The 15,844-nt window shown below is 45.2% G+C and overlaps 1 protein-coding gene across 1 annotated transcript in view; it reads left to right on the top strand.

Moving 5' to 3' along the window:
• The window catches only part of SLC5A11 (solute carrier family 5 member 11), a 57,207-nt gene that overhangs the window by 17,463 nt on the left and 23,900 nt on the right, over positions 1-15,844 (top strand). Inside the window, exons 4-8 of the mRNA XM_070362643.1 lie at positions 2,596-2,700; positions 3,893-3,952; positions 12,901-13,005; positions 14,536-14,641; positions 15,729-15,809. Coding sequence (XP_070218744.1) covers positions 2,596-2,700; positions 3,893-3,952; positions 12,901-13,005; positions 14,536-14,641; positions 15,729-15,809 — 457 coding nt within the window. The remainder of the gene's footprint in view (positions 1-2,595; positions 2,701-3,892; positions 3,953-12,900; positions 13,006-14,535; positions 14,642-15,728; positions 15,810-15,844) is intronic.

Here is a 15,844-nt window from a genome sequence, read left to right as displayed (position 1 = left end):
TCTCATTGCAGTGGCTTCTCTTGTTTCAGAGCACAGGCTCTAGGCACACAGGCTCCGTAGTTGCAGCTCGTGGGCTCTAGGGTGAGGACTCAGGAGTTGGGGTGCACAGGCTTTAGTTGCTCAGTTCCACAGCATGTGGATTCTTCCCAGACCAGGGATTGAACCCATTTCTCCGGCATTGGCAGGCAGACTCTCACTGTGCCACTAGGGAAGTCTCAGTGTATTATTCCAATGATTGCATGGTTCGAGTGGGTGATTCCTCCCCTGCTCTTTAGCACTTTAGCTCTTTGGCTGCATTTAGCTGTTGGCTGGATGGGCTAGACACCAAGACGGCCCCATCCACAGATGTGGCTCTGGTGGGGATGGCTAGAAGGCTGGGGCTTCACTCTCTACATTCCCCTCATCGTTTAGTGACCCAGCCCAAGGTTTTTACAAGGCATTTGACTCGAAAGGGCAAAAATGAAAGCTGCCGGGCTGCTGAGCCTTGACCTGGAAGTCCCACAGTGTCACTTTCACTGCGTCATATTGGTCAAAACAAGCCATCAGCCAGTGTGGGTTCTTTATGGGAAGAGTGGAAAAGTCACATTTCAGAGGAACAGGCAGGGTGGTGTCATTGGGAACAGCAGAGTAAAGATCTTTGAAATTTCCTCCAGAGAGTTTTTTTTTTTTTTTTTAAATTATTGAATTATTTATTTACTTTATTCGTTTTGGGTTGCGCTGGGTCTTTGTTGCTGCGTGGGCTTTCCCTGGTTGTGGTGAGCGGGGCTCCTCTTCATTGCAGTGTTCAGGCCTCTCATTGTCGCGGCTTCTCTTGTTGCAGAGCACAGGCTGTAGGGCACGTGGGCTTCAGTAGTTGCCACGCATGGGGTTTGTTGCTCCCCAACATGTGGACCCTTCTCAGGTCCAGGATCAAACCTGTGTCCCCTGCATTGGCAGACAGATTCTTATCTACTGTACTGCCAGGGAAGCCCCCGTGCGTGTGTGTTAAGTCACTTGAGTTGTGTCTGACCCTGTGTGACCCTATGGACTATAGCCCGCCAGGCTTCTCTGTCCATGGGATTCTCCAGGCAAGAATACTGGAGTAGTTGCCATTTCCTTCTCCAGGGGATCTTCCTGACCCAGGGATTGAACCTCTGTCTTTCATGTCTCCTGCACTGGCAGGCAGGTTCTTTACCAGGGAAGCCCCCAGGGAGCTTTAATTCAAGAAAAACAACGGAATCGCAGTAAGAACAGGAAGCTTTGTCATGTTTCTATTGGGAATGGCTTTATTCCCATCCCTTCTCTTCAGCTCTGCAGTAGTCTTGAAGACCAGTAGGTTAGAACAGGATTGGATCTCGTTCAAAGCCCCATTCTCATATTATTGCCAGTGTTTTACTCTAGAATGCACCCTTTGTACAACTTGTCTTTATTTGATCCAAATCAATGATCATGCAGCATGAGCAGCTTTTTATCCAGAGGTATTAGTTAAAAAACCATCAATTTGACATTGCAGCTGCCTAAACTAATAAGAGAATTAAAATGGCACGTTAGTATCTATTTAACACAAATAGTAACAGTCCCTAAACTGAACTATAGATTCAACACAATCCCTGTCATAATTCCATCTGCATCACACCTCCCCTCCTTTTTTTGCAGAAATTGGTAAGGCAATCCTAAAATTCAGATGGAAACACCAGGGACCCAGAATAGCTGAAACAAACTTGAAAAGGAAGAAAAAAGTTGGAGGATTTAGGACTTCTCTACTTCAAAACACTGCTAAGCTATAACACTCAAGAGAGTGTGATAGTGACAGGTCAATGCATAGAGTCAATGAAAACCAGGGACTAGAAGGTCAGTGGGCGGCACCACAGTCCCTCACAAACAGTTCCCGCTCTCTCCCCCCATCATCTGTCTCTTTGTCTCTATCTGGTTCTGTCCTCCCTTGAGCTGCCTTTTTCTGCAAGTCTTCTTCATTCTCCTCTCAGAGTGGCAGACTTGAATGTGCTATTCACCCCGCTCCCCATCCCCTTGCTACACACACACTGCCCTGGGTTACATGCCCCCCAGTCTAAGGGACCAGCAAAGATGATTTCCCAGGTCCAGATTCCCAGGAGAGAGAATGTAACTGGCTCAACTGGGGCCAGGTGCCCAAGTCTGTCTTATGTCATCAATGAAGTCCAGGAATTGGGGTCCTCAAGAACTGTTCTGCTCACTTAGAGTTCTACTAGAAGGGCTCTCCACTTTGCTAAGTGAGAAGTGGAGCTGAGGAACAACACAGGCTTCCTGATTCTCATCCTGGAGCACTTTCTACAACACCTGTTGTCCTCCCTAACCCCTAGGGATGCTGCATACAGTTGTTCGAGTTGTGCACTGCACAAGCCTAGTGGGGGGCACAATTTACATTTTAGGCATCCTAGATATGCATATTTGTTATGTCAGTTTCCTAAAGGTGGAAGTAAAAGAGTCTTGGAGAAGAGGTTTTTATTGCTAGATGAACTAGGGATGGCCCCACTTTCTCCTTTTGTCGGGGTCCCTTTGGAGTATGGGAAGAAGGGGAGTGGGAAGAAGCCACCCCAGAGCTTGGCTGCAAGATCTGACCTGTCCGTCTCCCCACAGGTGGGTGCATCCTTGTTTGCCAGCAACGTTGGAAGTGGACATTTCGTTGGCCTGGCAGGGTCAGGTGCTGCTGCGGGTCTTTCTGTAACTGCTTACGAGCTTAATGTAAGTATGTTTCCAGGGCAATGTCAGTTCAAGATTACCAAACAGGTGGATCCTGGGCGGGGGGCAGTTTTATGCATGCTCTGCTCTTCTAAATATAGTGGTGCTTTATGAAGAAACAAGCAGGAAGCATCAAGGGCATCCCTGGTTAGCAAAAATCAATTTGATCTGCAAGTCATAGTGCAGGCTTCCCTGTGTTTGCTTGATGGGAGTCCGTAAGGCAGATATGTGTGTGAAGAAGGCACGAGTCTCTTCTGTGCAGATGCAGAAGATACAAGGTTTTGTGGGACTGGGGGGTGTTTCTGTGTATTAGATATCAATTGCCCAACACAAAACTTATGTGGTTCCGTGGTTCTTGATCTTTTTGCCACCCTGCAGATACTCAGGAGACAGGACACACTCTGTGTAGCAGGCTCATTCAGGATATGATTTTTACTGATTGGGAGGGGATGCACTTATTAATAGTGATCTTCATCTTCATAACAACTCATTTTTTAAGCGCTTACCCTGTGCCATAGACTTAAGTACACTGCATACATCATCATATTATGGGATTCAATTACAGATTAGAACCAAACCATCTGGATTCAAATCTGGGCTCTAAAACTTACAGGCTGAGTGACCTTGGGCAAATTACTTGACCTTTCTGAGCCTCATGTATAAAACAGAGAAAATAATGGTACCTTCCATATCAGGTCATTGTGAGGATTAAATGACTTCATGCTTGTAAAGTGTGCATGGGAATGTCTGGAATATAATAAGTGCTTAGTAAGCATCATCTTACTGATTCCCTTGCAACAACCCAGTGGCGGTGCTGTTACTCTCATTGCACAGGTGAGAAAAATGTGTCTCAGAGACCTGTGTAAACTCTCCCAGCACCAGCTGTTCATCAGCATGGTCTGCCTGACCTCACAGCCTTGTTTTAACCCCTGCCCAAGGAGAGGAGGGAACACAAGGGGACAAAGTGGGATATGCAAGGTTTAGAAGACATAGCCCTGGGAGCCACTCTGCCCCACTTCATCCCCATGTTCTGTTTAAATATGGGGATGTGATGGTCCAGGGAGGGTGAGTTACTCAGTAAGTAAGAGATGGAAACAGAGCAGACCAGACTAGATTCCATCCAGACATAAGGAAATCCAAATTGTCACCACAACGTTGGGCAGGAGCTGAGTCCTGATTCTGTTTTCTCGGGCAGGGCTTATTTTTCGTGCTGATGTTGTCCTGGATCTTCCTTCCAATCTACATCACTGGTCAGGTGAGTCTGAGGGGGTCCAGGTGCTATGGATTAGGAAGATCCTTAGGGAGGGTCAGCCCTGCATTCATCCCTTCCCTCCCAACAGCATCCCTCTGTCCTGCCAGTGGACATCTGTTACACAGTCCCCAAGAGGTTGCAGCATCGGTGAGGGGTGACTCGTGTATTAATTAGGACAATTAGGAACACTGTCCTTAGCAGTTCCCACCTAGTAATGATGGAACATTTTGAGTAATGACATCAAAGATACATGCGGGGTATTCAGAGGCTAGAAGAAATGTGGGCTCAAAAAAAAATTTTTTTTTTGAATGTCAAAACACAAAATCACAGTCTTTTCTGAATGTTTAAACCATAACAGATTACTGCTTTCAACACAGACACACACACCCACATGATTCAGTGATTTTTTTTCCTTCCTTTCCACCTAACACTATAATAATTGAGTTATTTCTGGCTGATGTGATATGTCAAATTTTTTGTTACAAAATAGTAGTGCTTTAGACTTTTTGACAGAGGTAGTTTAAAAAATCACTTCTGCTCTTATTGACAGCTTTCTGTCACACATACCCTCCTGACTTAATCCTGTTTTAGATATTCTACTAGGCAGACCAAGATCACACAGTATCAGTGTTATTCATCAAATAATAACTGATTTTAACTTTTTATTATGGAAACTAAAAAATATACAAAGTAGAACTACTTAATGATCAGAAAAATCATTAAAAAAATCACTCTGTACTGTAAGTAGTGCAATCTTATGCAAAGGCAGTGAGGTAGGAATAAATAAATTATCTTGCTTGGAGATAATACTGAGTCTAAAAGCATGGCTTTTGGTCGATGGGGAGCCTGGGTCTGTCCAGCCCCTACGTGGGACAAAATCTCTGAGGCAGAATAACACTAAACTAGAAGTGAAGATCTCTGGATCAGTGGGTCTTTCTTGAGCATCTTGAATAGGAAGGAATGAAGGATGGTGGAGATGTAGTTTAAAGGTAGGGTGGCCAGATATTTTTTTTAGCTATTTTCTCTGTGAAGTAGAAGATGGTGTCATTTGCTGAGAGTGAGGAAGGAACTTGTGTGGTTGAAGGTTAAGAAGAGGCATGAAGAATTGAAATGATTGCTGTGGTTTGTAATAGAGAAACCTGGGGACTCCCACAGTATCACTGATTGGGGGACTGGGTATCTGTACTGTGAATATCATGCTGTGAAAAGGGCTGAAATTGACAGAATTGTGCTGCTGTGAAAGGATCTCCAGGCTTTATTGCTCAATTAAAAATTCCTGTGGCTCCAGACGTTCTTTGGTCAACATTTTATTCAAAGGGGAGATGAAGCTGATGTTAGATAATAAATGCCACAGTGCTGAGGAGCAATAAAAAGCTACCCAATCCATTTCTATTGGGCAATAAAATAAACACAGAAAAGTGATAAGACACAAATGTGGTGCTTAACAAATTGTTGTAAAACGAATACCCAGATCGAGTCACAAAGTGTAATACCCTCCCTCACGTGCCTTTACCAGATAGCAATGTCTTCCTTTCTTTGTGACTTTCACTGAGCTCACTCCCTTACTTTTCTTTATAGTTTTAATTGTGCACACCTAAAGAATATATTTTAATTTTACTTTTTTGGAATGAAATATAGTACATGGAATGGTGGGTAACATTCTTTCCTTGCGTGTACCTGGTTAATTTCCATTGCTATGTAGTATCCTGGAGTATGATTATACTCCAAGATATTTGTCTCTCCTTTTGTTCACAAGCATTTAGGTTGTTCCCAATGTTAGCCTAGAGGAGAACATGGCAACCCACTCCAGTAGTCTTGTCTGGAGAACCCCATGGGCAGAGGAGCCTGGTGGGGACCGTACATGGGGTCGCAGAGTCAGACACGACTGAGAGACTAAGCACAGCACAGCACAGTGTTAGCCTGTGATGGACAGTATTGCTGATAACATTTTTAAAAATTACTTATTTATTTTTAGTTGTGCTGGGTCTGCGTTGCTGCACATGGGCTTTCTCTGGTTGTGCTGAGTGGGGCTTGTCCTTCGCTGCAGTGCCTGGGCTTCTCATTGCGGTGTCTTCTCGTGTTGCAGACCACAGGCTTTAGACTGCAGGCTTAGTCACTGTGGTGCATAGACTTAGCTGCCTCACGGCATGTGGGATCTTCCCAGACCACAAACCCGTGTCCCCTGTGTTGCCAGGTGGATTCTTAACCACTGGACCACCAGGGAAGTCCTGGTAACGTTTTTATACAAGTGTCCTGATGAATATAAACATTATGTTTATGGAGGAAAATCTAACTATAGGTGGAATTTCTGGGTCATTGGATGTGTTTATCAAGTTTGGTTAGACATTGCCAAATTTCTTCCCAGAGTAGCTCTCTCAGTTTATACTCCCAGCAGCGGGGCATGCAAATTCCCTTTGCACCATTGCTCTGTGTTCTTGGCAATACTTGGTATTTTCCAGTTTTAAAATCCTTGCCAATTTGGTGACTATGTAGTTTTCTCCCTGTGCTTTCCATTGGCAATTCTGTTTATATATTTTCTGGCCATTCAGATGTCCTCTTTGGGAAAGTAACATGTCTAGGACTTCTGCCAACTTTTCTATTATGTTCTACAGTTTCTTCTTATTGATAGAAGTTCTTTGTACATTCTGGAAACAAGCTGACTACATGTATTGCAAGTATCTTTGCCCCCTACTCTGTGGTTTGCATTTTAACTCTTAATGGTATTTTTTGATAAACAGATCTTTTTAAAAGCTATTTTATTCAAGTACGGTTGATTTACAACATTGTGTTCATTTCTGCTGTATAGCAAATTGATGCAGTTATCAGATCAGATCAGATCAGTTGCTCAGTCGTGTCCGACTCTTTGCGACCCCATGAATCGCAGCACGCCAGGCCTCCCTGTCCATCACCAACTCCCGGAGTTCAGTTATACGTATATATATATATATATATTCTTTATCATATTCTTTTCCATTACGGTTAATCATAGGATGCTGAATGTAGCTCCCTGTGCTATACAGGAGGACCTTGTTGTTCATCCATTCTACAGATGAGTTTGCATCTGCTAGCCCCAGATTCTCAATCCACCCCTCCCCCACTCCTCACCCCCTTTGCAACCACAAGCCTGTTCTCCATCTGAATCTATTTCTGTTTTGTAGATAAGTTCATTTATGTCATAATTTAGATGTCAAATATGTTATATTATACAATATTTGTTCTCTCTCTGACTTACTTCACTAGTATGATCATCTCTAGGTGCATAAATGTTGCTGCAAATGGCATTATTTCATTCTTTTTTATGACTGTGTGATATTCCATTGTATACATATATCACATCTTCTTTATCCATTTGTTTGTTGATGGACATTTAGCTTGCTTCCATGTCTTGACTGTTTTAAATAATACTGCTGTGAACATGGTTGCATGTGTCTTTTTGAATTATAATCTTTTCTGACATACATGCCCAGGAGTGGGATTGCTGGATTATACAATAACTCTACATTTAGTTTTCTAAGGAAACTCTACTTCCCTTGTGGCTCAGCTGGTAAAGAATCCACCTGCAATGCAGGAGACCTGGGTTCGATCCCTGGTTTGGGAAGATCCCCTGGAGAAGGGAAAGGCTACCCACTCCAGTATTCTGGCCTGGAGAATTCCATGGACCTCGATTCCATGGGGTCACAAAGAGTCGGACACAACTGAGCAACTTCCACTCACTCAAGGAACCTCCGTACTGTTTTCCATAGTGAGTGTACCAATTTACATTGCCATCAATAGTGTAAGAGGGTTCTCTTTAACAGATCTTAATTTTAATGTTGTTCCATTTACCACTTTTCCTTAATTACTGCCTTTTATATCTTATTTTAAAAATATTTTCCTATTCAAAGGTCATAAAGATATTCTTCTGTATTACCATCTAGAACTTTTTATTTTTAAGTCAATTATCCACCTAGGATTGACTTTTGTATACCATGTTTTGAGACTAGGATGATGCTAATTTTATCCATCAAGAAAATTATAGACCAATTTTACTTTTGAATATGGAAAATGACTCCTACTCTTTAGAGATCCACCCTACTCTCCATCCACAGTATACTCCTGTCAGTTCATTCATTTACTCGTTCTTTGAAGACGGATTTATTGAGCTGTATGCGAACTGTATTCCAGACAGTATTTAACAGTTCCTCATCCTCACCAGGCTCTGCATCACCAGCCTAATGCAAAACTTTCCCCTCTTCTTGTAAAGTTTCCTTTTCCTTTGTGGTTTGGTTAGCTCCTATCATCTGTCCAATTCCTACTTTAAGCAACTCTTCCTCCAGGAAGCCCTGTCTGGAGGGCTAACCTTTCTGGTTAGGTTAAATCTTCTCCTTCGTTTGCCGCCATGGCTGTTGTGTATTTGCTTGTGTGATTATCAAATTAATACACCTCTCGCATTAGACTGTGTCTCTCCCACTATACGTTCTCAACATTAGCAGTGGTGACATTTGGGGCAGGCTAATTCTCTTTTTTTAAATATCTATTTATTTGACTGTGGTGGGTCTCAGTTGCCACACATGGGATCTAGTTCCCTGACCAGAGGTTGAACTCAGGCCCCCTGCACTGAGAACGCAGAGTCTTGGCTAATGGAACACCAGGGAAGTCCCTGGACCAGGATAAGTCTTTGCTGTGTGTATATGCATGTATGAGGGGTGGTCTGTGCATTTGAGGATGTTTTCTCAGCATCCCCTATCTCTATCCACTAGATGACAGTCAGTGTTAGTGATAGTCGCTCAGTCATGCCTGACTCTTTGCGACCCCATGTACTGCAGCCCACCAGGCTCCTCTGTCCATGAGATTTTCCAGGCAAGGATACTGGAGTGGGGTTGCCATTTCCTTATCCAGGGGATCTTCCCAACCCAGGGATCGAACCTGGGTCTCCTGAACTGCAGGCAGATATTTTACCGACTGAGCTACAACCAGATGACAATGGTACCCTTCAAATTGTGGCAGCCACAGCCTCTCCAGACATTGCCGCATGTTCCCTGGGGAGATAGGAAATCTTCTTCTTTCCATTGAGGGCCACTGCACTAGACTGCGTGTCTCTCCCATTAGATCGTAAGCTCCAGGAGGGCAGGAACCAGTTTTGGTTTCTCTCAGTGTCTAGAATAAGGTCTGGGGACTTCCTTGGTGGTCCAGTGGTTTAGAATCTGCTTGCCAGTGCAGAGGACATGGGTTTGATCCCTGGTCGAGGAAGATGCTATGTGCCACAGGGCAACTAAGCCTGTGGCCCACAACTTCTAAGCCTGCACACTTTGAGACCATATGCTGCAACAAGAGATGCCGCTGCAGTCAAAAGCCTGCACACTTGCGGCAGCAAAGAGGGCAGCCAAAAGTAAATAGTGTCCGATACATAGTGGATACTTGAAAAATATTTGCTGAAGCTACTCAGTAGCAGGGTCCATGATTTCAGAAGGAATCAAAAGGCAGGATGAGCTGACATTCAAAAGAAGAGGCACCATTTAGGGACTGAAAATCTCAGTCAAGTGCCAAAGCCAGGGTCATCAGGCTGAGCAAATGAGATGGTGGCATTGATGAAAACTTTGGGGATTGGTGGTGAATGGAGTCCTGGAGATGATGAGGTTTGGATGCTGGCCAGAGAAATGAGTTGTTGAGGTGGAAATGCCTGTCTGTTGTTGGGGCTAGGACATTGTACAAGGTGTCCCATGTAGGTTCTCTGCACTGTCCTTGAAACTGCTTCCAGACTGGGGGAAAGCCTAGAAAGAGGGCAAGACCACAAAGGAACTGAAATTCTCATTGGCTGCTAAACAGGGTTCTGGGGAGGGTTGGGGTGAGCGGAGGTTGCTATGGCTGATGACATGGCTTTCCGAGGAAGAGGGAGGGGTTTCCCATGAGGATGGAGTGTGGCGGTCTGGATCTGATTCAAGGGAGAGTAAGACAGATGCTGACGTCCTCTCGCCACCCTCCATCCTCAGGAGATGAGGAGCCCCCAGAGCATGGAGCTCAGGAGGTCCTCTCTTGGGGCAGCTGTCATTGGCTGTGTTTATTTCCTGTTAATGTTCACCCAGCAACACTCATAGGGTGGTTCCTGTGTCAACAGTCATTCACATCTCTGTCTCTCAACCTTGTTTTCTTCCAAATTGCCTTCACAGCCACTTTACAACAAACAGCCTGGGTGCTGCCTCCCATCTGTCAGCTAGCATCACATTTCTCCCCAGAGTTTGATTTCTAGATACCAGTGCCGTTCACTTTCTGATGACTTTCATGCCTCCTTCCTCTCTTAGCTCATTAGAAACGTCCTGCATGTAGTAGGCTGTGCAGCTCTCTGTAGATGGAAATGGAGGTCAATTGATAATAAAGGCTGTCAGCCAAGGATAGGAATGTCGCTCTCCAGCAAGACCCGCTGATGGTTGTCATTCACAGACCAGAGAGTGAATCTGCTTGAGCAGCAGCATCCTGGTCCACTTATCTGAATGGGCCGAAGCTTTCATGCACTCTCTCTAATTAGCTCTGACACCATCACCAGAGGGCTTCCCAGGTCCCTCAGTAGTAAAGAATCCTCCTGCCAAGCAGGAGATGTCGGTTTGATCCTGGAGTCAGGAAGATCCCCTGGAGAAGGAGATGGCAACCCACTCCAGTATTCTTGCTTGGGAAATCCTATGGACAGAGGAGGCTGGTGGGCTACAGTCCATGGGGTCGCAAAAAGAGTCGGACACGACTTAGCAACTGACGAACAACAACAAACTGTCACCAACAGTGTGTCCATTCAGTGTGGTTTGATTGAATCCCCTCTGTGTGTTATTCCCTGATAGTGCCAGACTTTAGTGCCATGTGCTTCAGGAAAAACCCCTGTTTGCCTTGCAACAAATCAGAAGGTTGAGACAAGACATTCACCGGGGTCAGAACCCCTAAATGCCCTTTCAGGGATGGGGGAGGGAAGAGATACTTTTTAAGTTTTTAAAATTTCAAGGTGTTCATTTATTTACTTCTATGGGCTCCCCTGGTGGCTCAGTCGGTAAAGAATCTGCCTGCAATGTGGGAGACCTGGGTTTGGATTGGGAAGATCCCCTGGAGGAGGGCATGGCAACCCTCTCAAGTATTCTTGCCTGGAGAATCCCCATGGACAGAGGAGCCTGGCGGGGTGCAATCGATGGGGTCACAAAGAGTTGGACGCAACTGAGCACATACATATTTATTTCTAGAGTTCAATTTTTTGGCCAGTATTTTATTATGAAAAGATTTTCAAACATACATTAATGTTGAAATAATTTTACACTGTACACCCTTATAGTCTTGAATACCCAGGTTTTACTATTAACAATTTGGCATTTTTTTTTTTTTTAATGTATTAATTTGGCTGCTTTGGGTCCTCGTTGTGGCAGGCAGGATCTTTAGTTGCAGCATGCAAACCCTTAACTGTGGCATGTGGGACCTAGTTCCCAGACCAGGGATCGAACCCAGGTCCACTACATAGCCACTGGAGCACCAGGGAAGTCTCAGTTTATCATTCTTAAATCAAGTCTGGCCATCCAGTTTCTCCCAGTCTCCCCTCCGAGCTTCTTCTGCCTTCACATCTGACCTTGGGGTGGATGGTTGGCTGTCTGTCAGCTCATGTTTTTGTACCCATTAGTCTCTCCCTGGGTTGGACTGGGAAACATCCAAGCAGCAGCAGCCTGGAAAAAAGGGGCTGCAAACATTTCTGTGACTATAATCAGCTCTCTTTCCTTCTCCATCTGAGATCTAGGATCTCATGAAAGAAAAGTTTTTGGTTTGAGGTTCTTTTGTCCAAACACAGCATCCTCTGAACCCAAGTCTGGGGGTACAGTGAGGAGATTGGGAAAGGACATGCCATCCCCCAAGAAAAGTATCACCCAAATAATGGTTTTCATCAGCATGACCCAGCCCCTGGGGTGCCCCATATGGCAAGGACAGCCAGCCTGGGACCACCCATCTGGACCATGGGCGAGCCACTCACTCAGTGCTGCCCTGGTCTCTCTGCTGTCTCCAGAATGTGCACACTTTGCTTTTAGGATTCTGTGTTCCTGGTAACCTGGTTAACAGTTTAGAGCAATTTTCCCAAAGTTTAGAGCAAGGACAAATGGAGATTGTTGAGATGATTTTATGCATTAGATATGGAGCCAACGACACTGAATCATCTAGAGAAGTTATTGCCTCCTCCATTGTCTTCAATGAGCTCAAGGGTAATGTTTCATGTTGGTGTTAGTGTGCTTTTAACATCTGTCCAACACTTTTCTGATGACTTTTTTTTTTAAAAGAGTAGGTTCCAGGCCCAGGGTTTTTTGTGTGCAAGAGGAAGGCACCAGAAATGAATAGAACATAAATGAGTTATTTTATTATCAATGTGTATATTTTTGCTGGTTTCCTTAAGTTTAGGATTAATTTTTCCATTTCACAGTAGTGATTTGCATTGTTATTTATAGATGTGAGTGTGTGTGTGTGTGTGTTCAGTTGTGTCTGGATTCCTTGTGACCCCATGGACTGTAGCCCACCAAGCTCCTCTGTCCATGGGATTCTCTAGGCAAGAATAAAGAGTACTGGAGTGGGTTGCCATTTCCTTCTCTTTTTAGATGTTTATTTAAATGTAAACATGATAAAGCAATTATCCTTTAATTTAAAAAAATAAATATAAAAAAATAAACATGAGTTGGTTTAAAGAAAAACATTGTTTTATAGTAACATTTATAAGTTTTATAACATAACATTAATAACACAGATGGCAAAAATTGGGATAGGATATACATTTGGCATATATGATAGTTAAGTACATAGCTCTTCACAGAACCCCAATTCATCCTCACCCCACCCTTTGGTCCCCACTTTCTCCTCCCTCTTAAGTCTCCCACTGAGAATCCCAAGAAGACCATCTGTGCTTCTGAGTTTGGGGAGGAGGGGGAGGAAGGGCTGCTGGGTGGCAAAAGCTCAGCTCTGGTCCCCAGGTCACCACGATGCCAGAGTACCTACGGAAACGTTTTGGTGGCAACAGGATTCCCATCATCCTGGCTGTGCTCTACCTGTTTATCTACATCTTCACCAAGATCTCGGTAAGACGGGGATGCAGCCGGTAAGAAGCTCGTTACAGCCCATTGCTGGTGGCGTCCGCTGCCCGTCCACATTCTTCTCTTATTGAGGAAGCTTCTGGGAGGTTCTAGGAAGATGGGAGGGGTGGGAACAAAGAGCAAGCAGGGGCAGAGTAAGTATGGGGAAAAGGTGGAGAGGACTCCTCCCCTGTCTCCTGCCAAAGCTTCTTCAGCAACATCTCAGGATGGCGCCCGACACTGAATGGGACTCCGAGAGCCCTGGGGTGAGTCTGTCATTTTCCTCCTGGGATCAGGCAGTTATCAGCTATGAGTCACATGTGCTGACAGCCATTCAATCTGTCCCACCCTGACCTTTGGATAGGCAGATCTCCTGGAAAGCGGCCAAGAGCAGATGCTTGGCAATCTCCAGGAGGTGCAGCTCGGCCTGACTCTCAGGATGCCATCTTCTCTTCAATCTGGAACTGGGGGAGACCTTGTCCGGTGTGAGGTGGTGTGGGGCGGGGTACAGGAATTCCATTACATTCAAACAACTATAACTGACTGTCTGCCAGCTCCAGATGTGAAAGAAAGACTTAGAAGGACAACACTTGCTCTCATCCTGGTGGGAATCTACAGACGTGGGGAAGCCTTCCCAAGGGAAGTTACATGTGAGAACGATGCTGAGAAAATATAGAGAAAGAGGAACTGGCATTCCAGATAGATGGACAGAACATGCAACTTTGACTTGTTAGGGAAACAGGGTATATTTCAGCATGCCTGGGGGACTGGGAGCATGCAGTGAGTAAAGGAAATGAAATCAAGTGGCAGGCAAACTGTGAAGCACCTGGCATAGAGCTCTAACTTATTTGGACATTATCTGAGGGGCTCTTGAGAGTCCCTTGGACAGAAGGAGATCAAACTAGTCAATCCTCAAGGAATACTCATTGGGAGGACTGATGCTGAAGCTGAAGCATCAATACTTTGGCCACCTGATGCAAAGAGCCGACTCATTGGAAAAGACCTTGATGTTGGGAAAGATTGAGGGCAGGAGGAGAAGTGGGCAACAGAGGGTGAGATGGTTGGATGGCATCACTGACTCAATGGACATGAGTTTCAGCAAACTCCGGAAGACAGTGAAGGACAGGGAAGCCTGGTGTGCTGCAGTTTGTGGGGTTGCAAAGAGTCGGACACAACTTAGCAATTGAACAACAATCTTGGGGGCAAGTAGGGAGCCACTGAAGAGTTTTGATGAGGAGGAGAGGATGAGATGATCATGATGGTATTTGATAAGGCTGCAGTGTGGAGGATGGAGTGTAAGCAGATCAAGAAGAGAAGCAGGAAGACCACTGAGGAACCTGTATTAGCCTAGTGAAGGGATCTCAAACATAATCACCCATAGGGTTCCCATTTGAGACCCTTGATCTGGGAAGAGATGGGTGAAGAAAGGATAACATATGATGTTTCTGTGTTTCTCAGAATCAAGGCTAGGGCCTGAGCCTGGGGAAATTGTGCTAAAATGTCCACTCATTCATACACCCATTGACTTCTCTCTAGGTGGACATGTATGCAGGCGCCATCTTCATTCAGCAGTCTTTGCATGTGAATCTCTACTTGGCCATAGTCGGGTTGCTGGCTGTCACAGCTCTATACACCATCGCAGGTACGACTGGACAAGGGGTGCTGCTGGGAGAGGTGGTGGGCAGGAGCTGTGATCCATCCTATCTTTTCCTGGCCCGTCTTCTGATGTTCCAGTATGCTAAGACCTTGCCTTCATGAACTCTCAATCTGTTACCCTGGGAGATATGATTTCTCTTGGCCATTGTCCAGAGGGAAAAGATTGTCTGATGGAAGGGAGGATTTCAAAATGTGCCATACCTACATAAAGCTATTTTCCATTTATTTCTTTAAGAACTTTTTCTTAGAACCTACTAAATGCTGAGCAGGTGTATTCACAAGCACAGTGCATAGCTGGATCACAAACCACTGCAGTTTTGGAGCCTGAGGCTCGTCTTTTCCCCTAAGACTTGCATCCCAGAAGAGTGGCTGGTGGGGAGCAGGGCCTTGATATGTATCTGCTTTTTCTTTTTTATAATATTTATTTATCTGACATGCTGGGTCTTCACTGTTGCACACGGGTTTTCTCTAGTTGTGGTTACTCTACGGTTTCAGCGCATGGGCTTCTCATTGTGGTGGCTTCTCTCATTGTGGAGAAAAGGCTCTAGGATGAGAGGGCTTCGGTAGCTGTGGCACACGGGCTTAGTTGCTCTGCAGCATGTGGGATCTTCCTGGACCAGGGATCGAACCCGTGTTCTCTGCGCTGGCAGACAGATTCTTATCCACTGGGCCACCAGGGAAGTCCTGGACTGGGCTTCTTAAAGAAGCATAGAAGTCTTAGGACAACACAAGAACAAGAGCAGGGGCTGCAGGGGCCCCTTGAGGCCCAGGCTTGAAGCTCCATAATATCCCCCTCCACCATATCTTTTGGTTAAAGCAAGCCATTTGGCCAAGCCAATTTAAGAGGAAGAGGAATCAACTTCACCTCAATATGAAAGGACAGCAAAGCTACATGACAAAGTGGGCAGGCACATGAGAAATGGATCCTGCTGTGGCCATCTTTGCAAAGAGTCAACACTAAGACCTCTGTCCCTTCAGGTCCTGAATTTCAAAGTTTCCTCTGCCACCCACCCAGAATAACTCCTCTCCATCAGAGTACCTGACCGTCACCTCTGTGCTCATCTCCCCTCTAGGTGGCCTGGCAGCTGTGATCTACACGGATGCTCTACAGACTCTGATCATGCTTATAGGAGCGCTCATCCTGATGGGCTACAGTAAGTGGGGTCCCAGGGTCATTTGGGTGGATGAC

This window comes from Bos mutus, chromosome 25 (assembly GCF_027580195.1).
Source record: "Bos mutus isolate GX-2022 chromosome 25, NWIPB_WYAK_1.1, whole genome shotgun sequence".
Classification (NCBI taxonomy): domain Eukaryota; kingdom Metazoa; phylum Chordata; class Mammalia; order Artiodactyla; family Bovidae; genus Bos; species Bos mutus.
The sequence above is the reverse complement of the archived record's forward strand: the minus strand, read 5'-3'. Positions and strand labels throughout refer to the sequence as shown.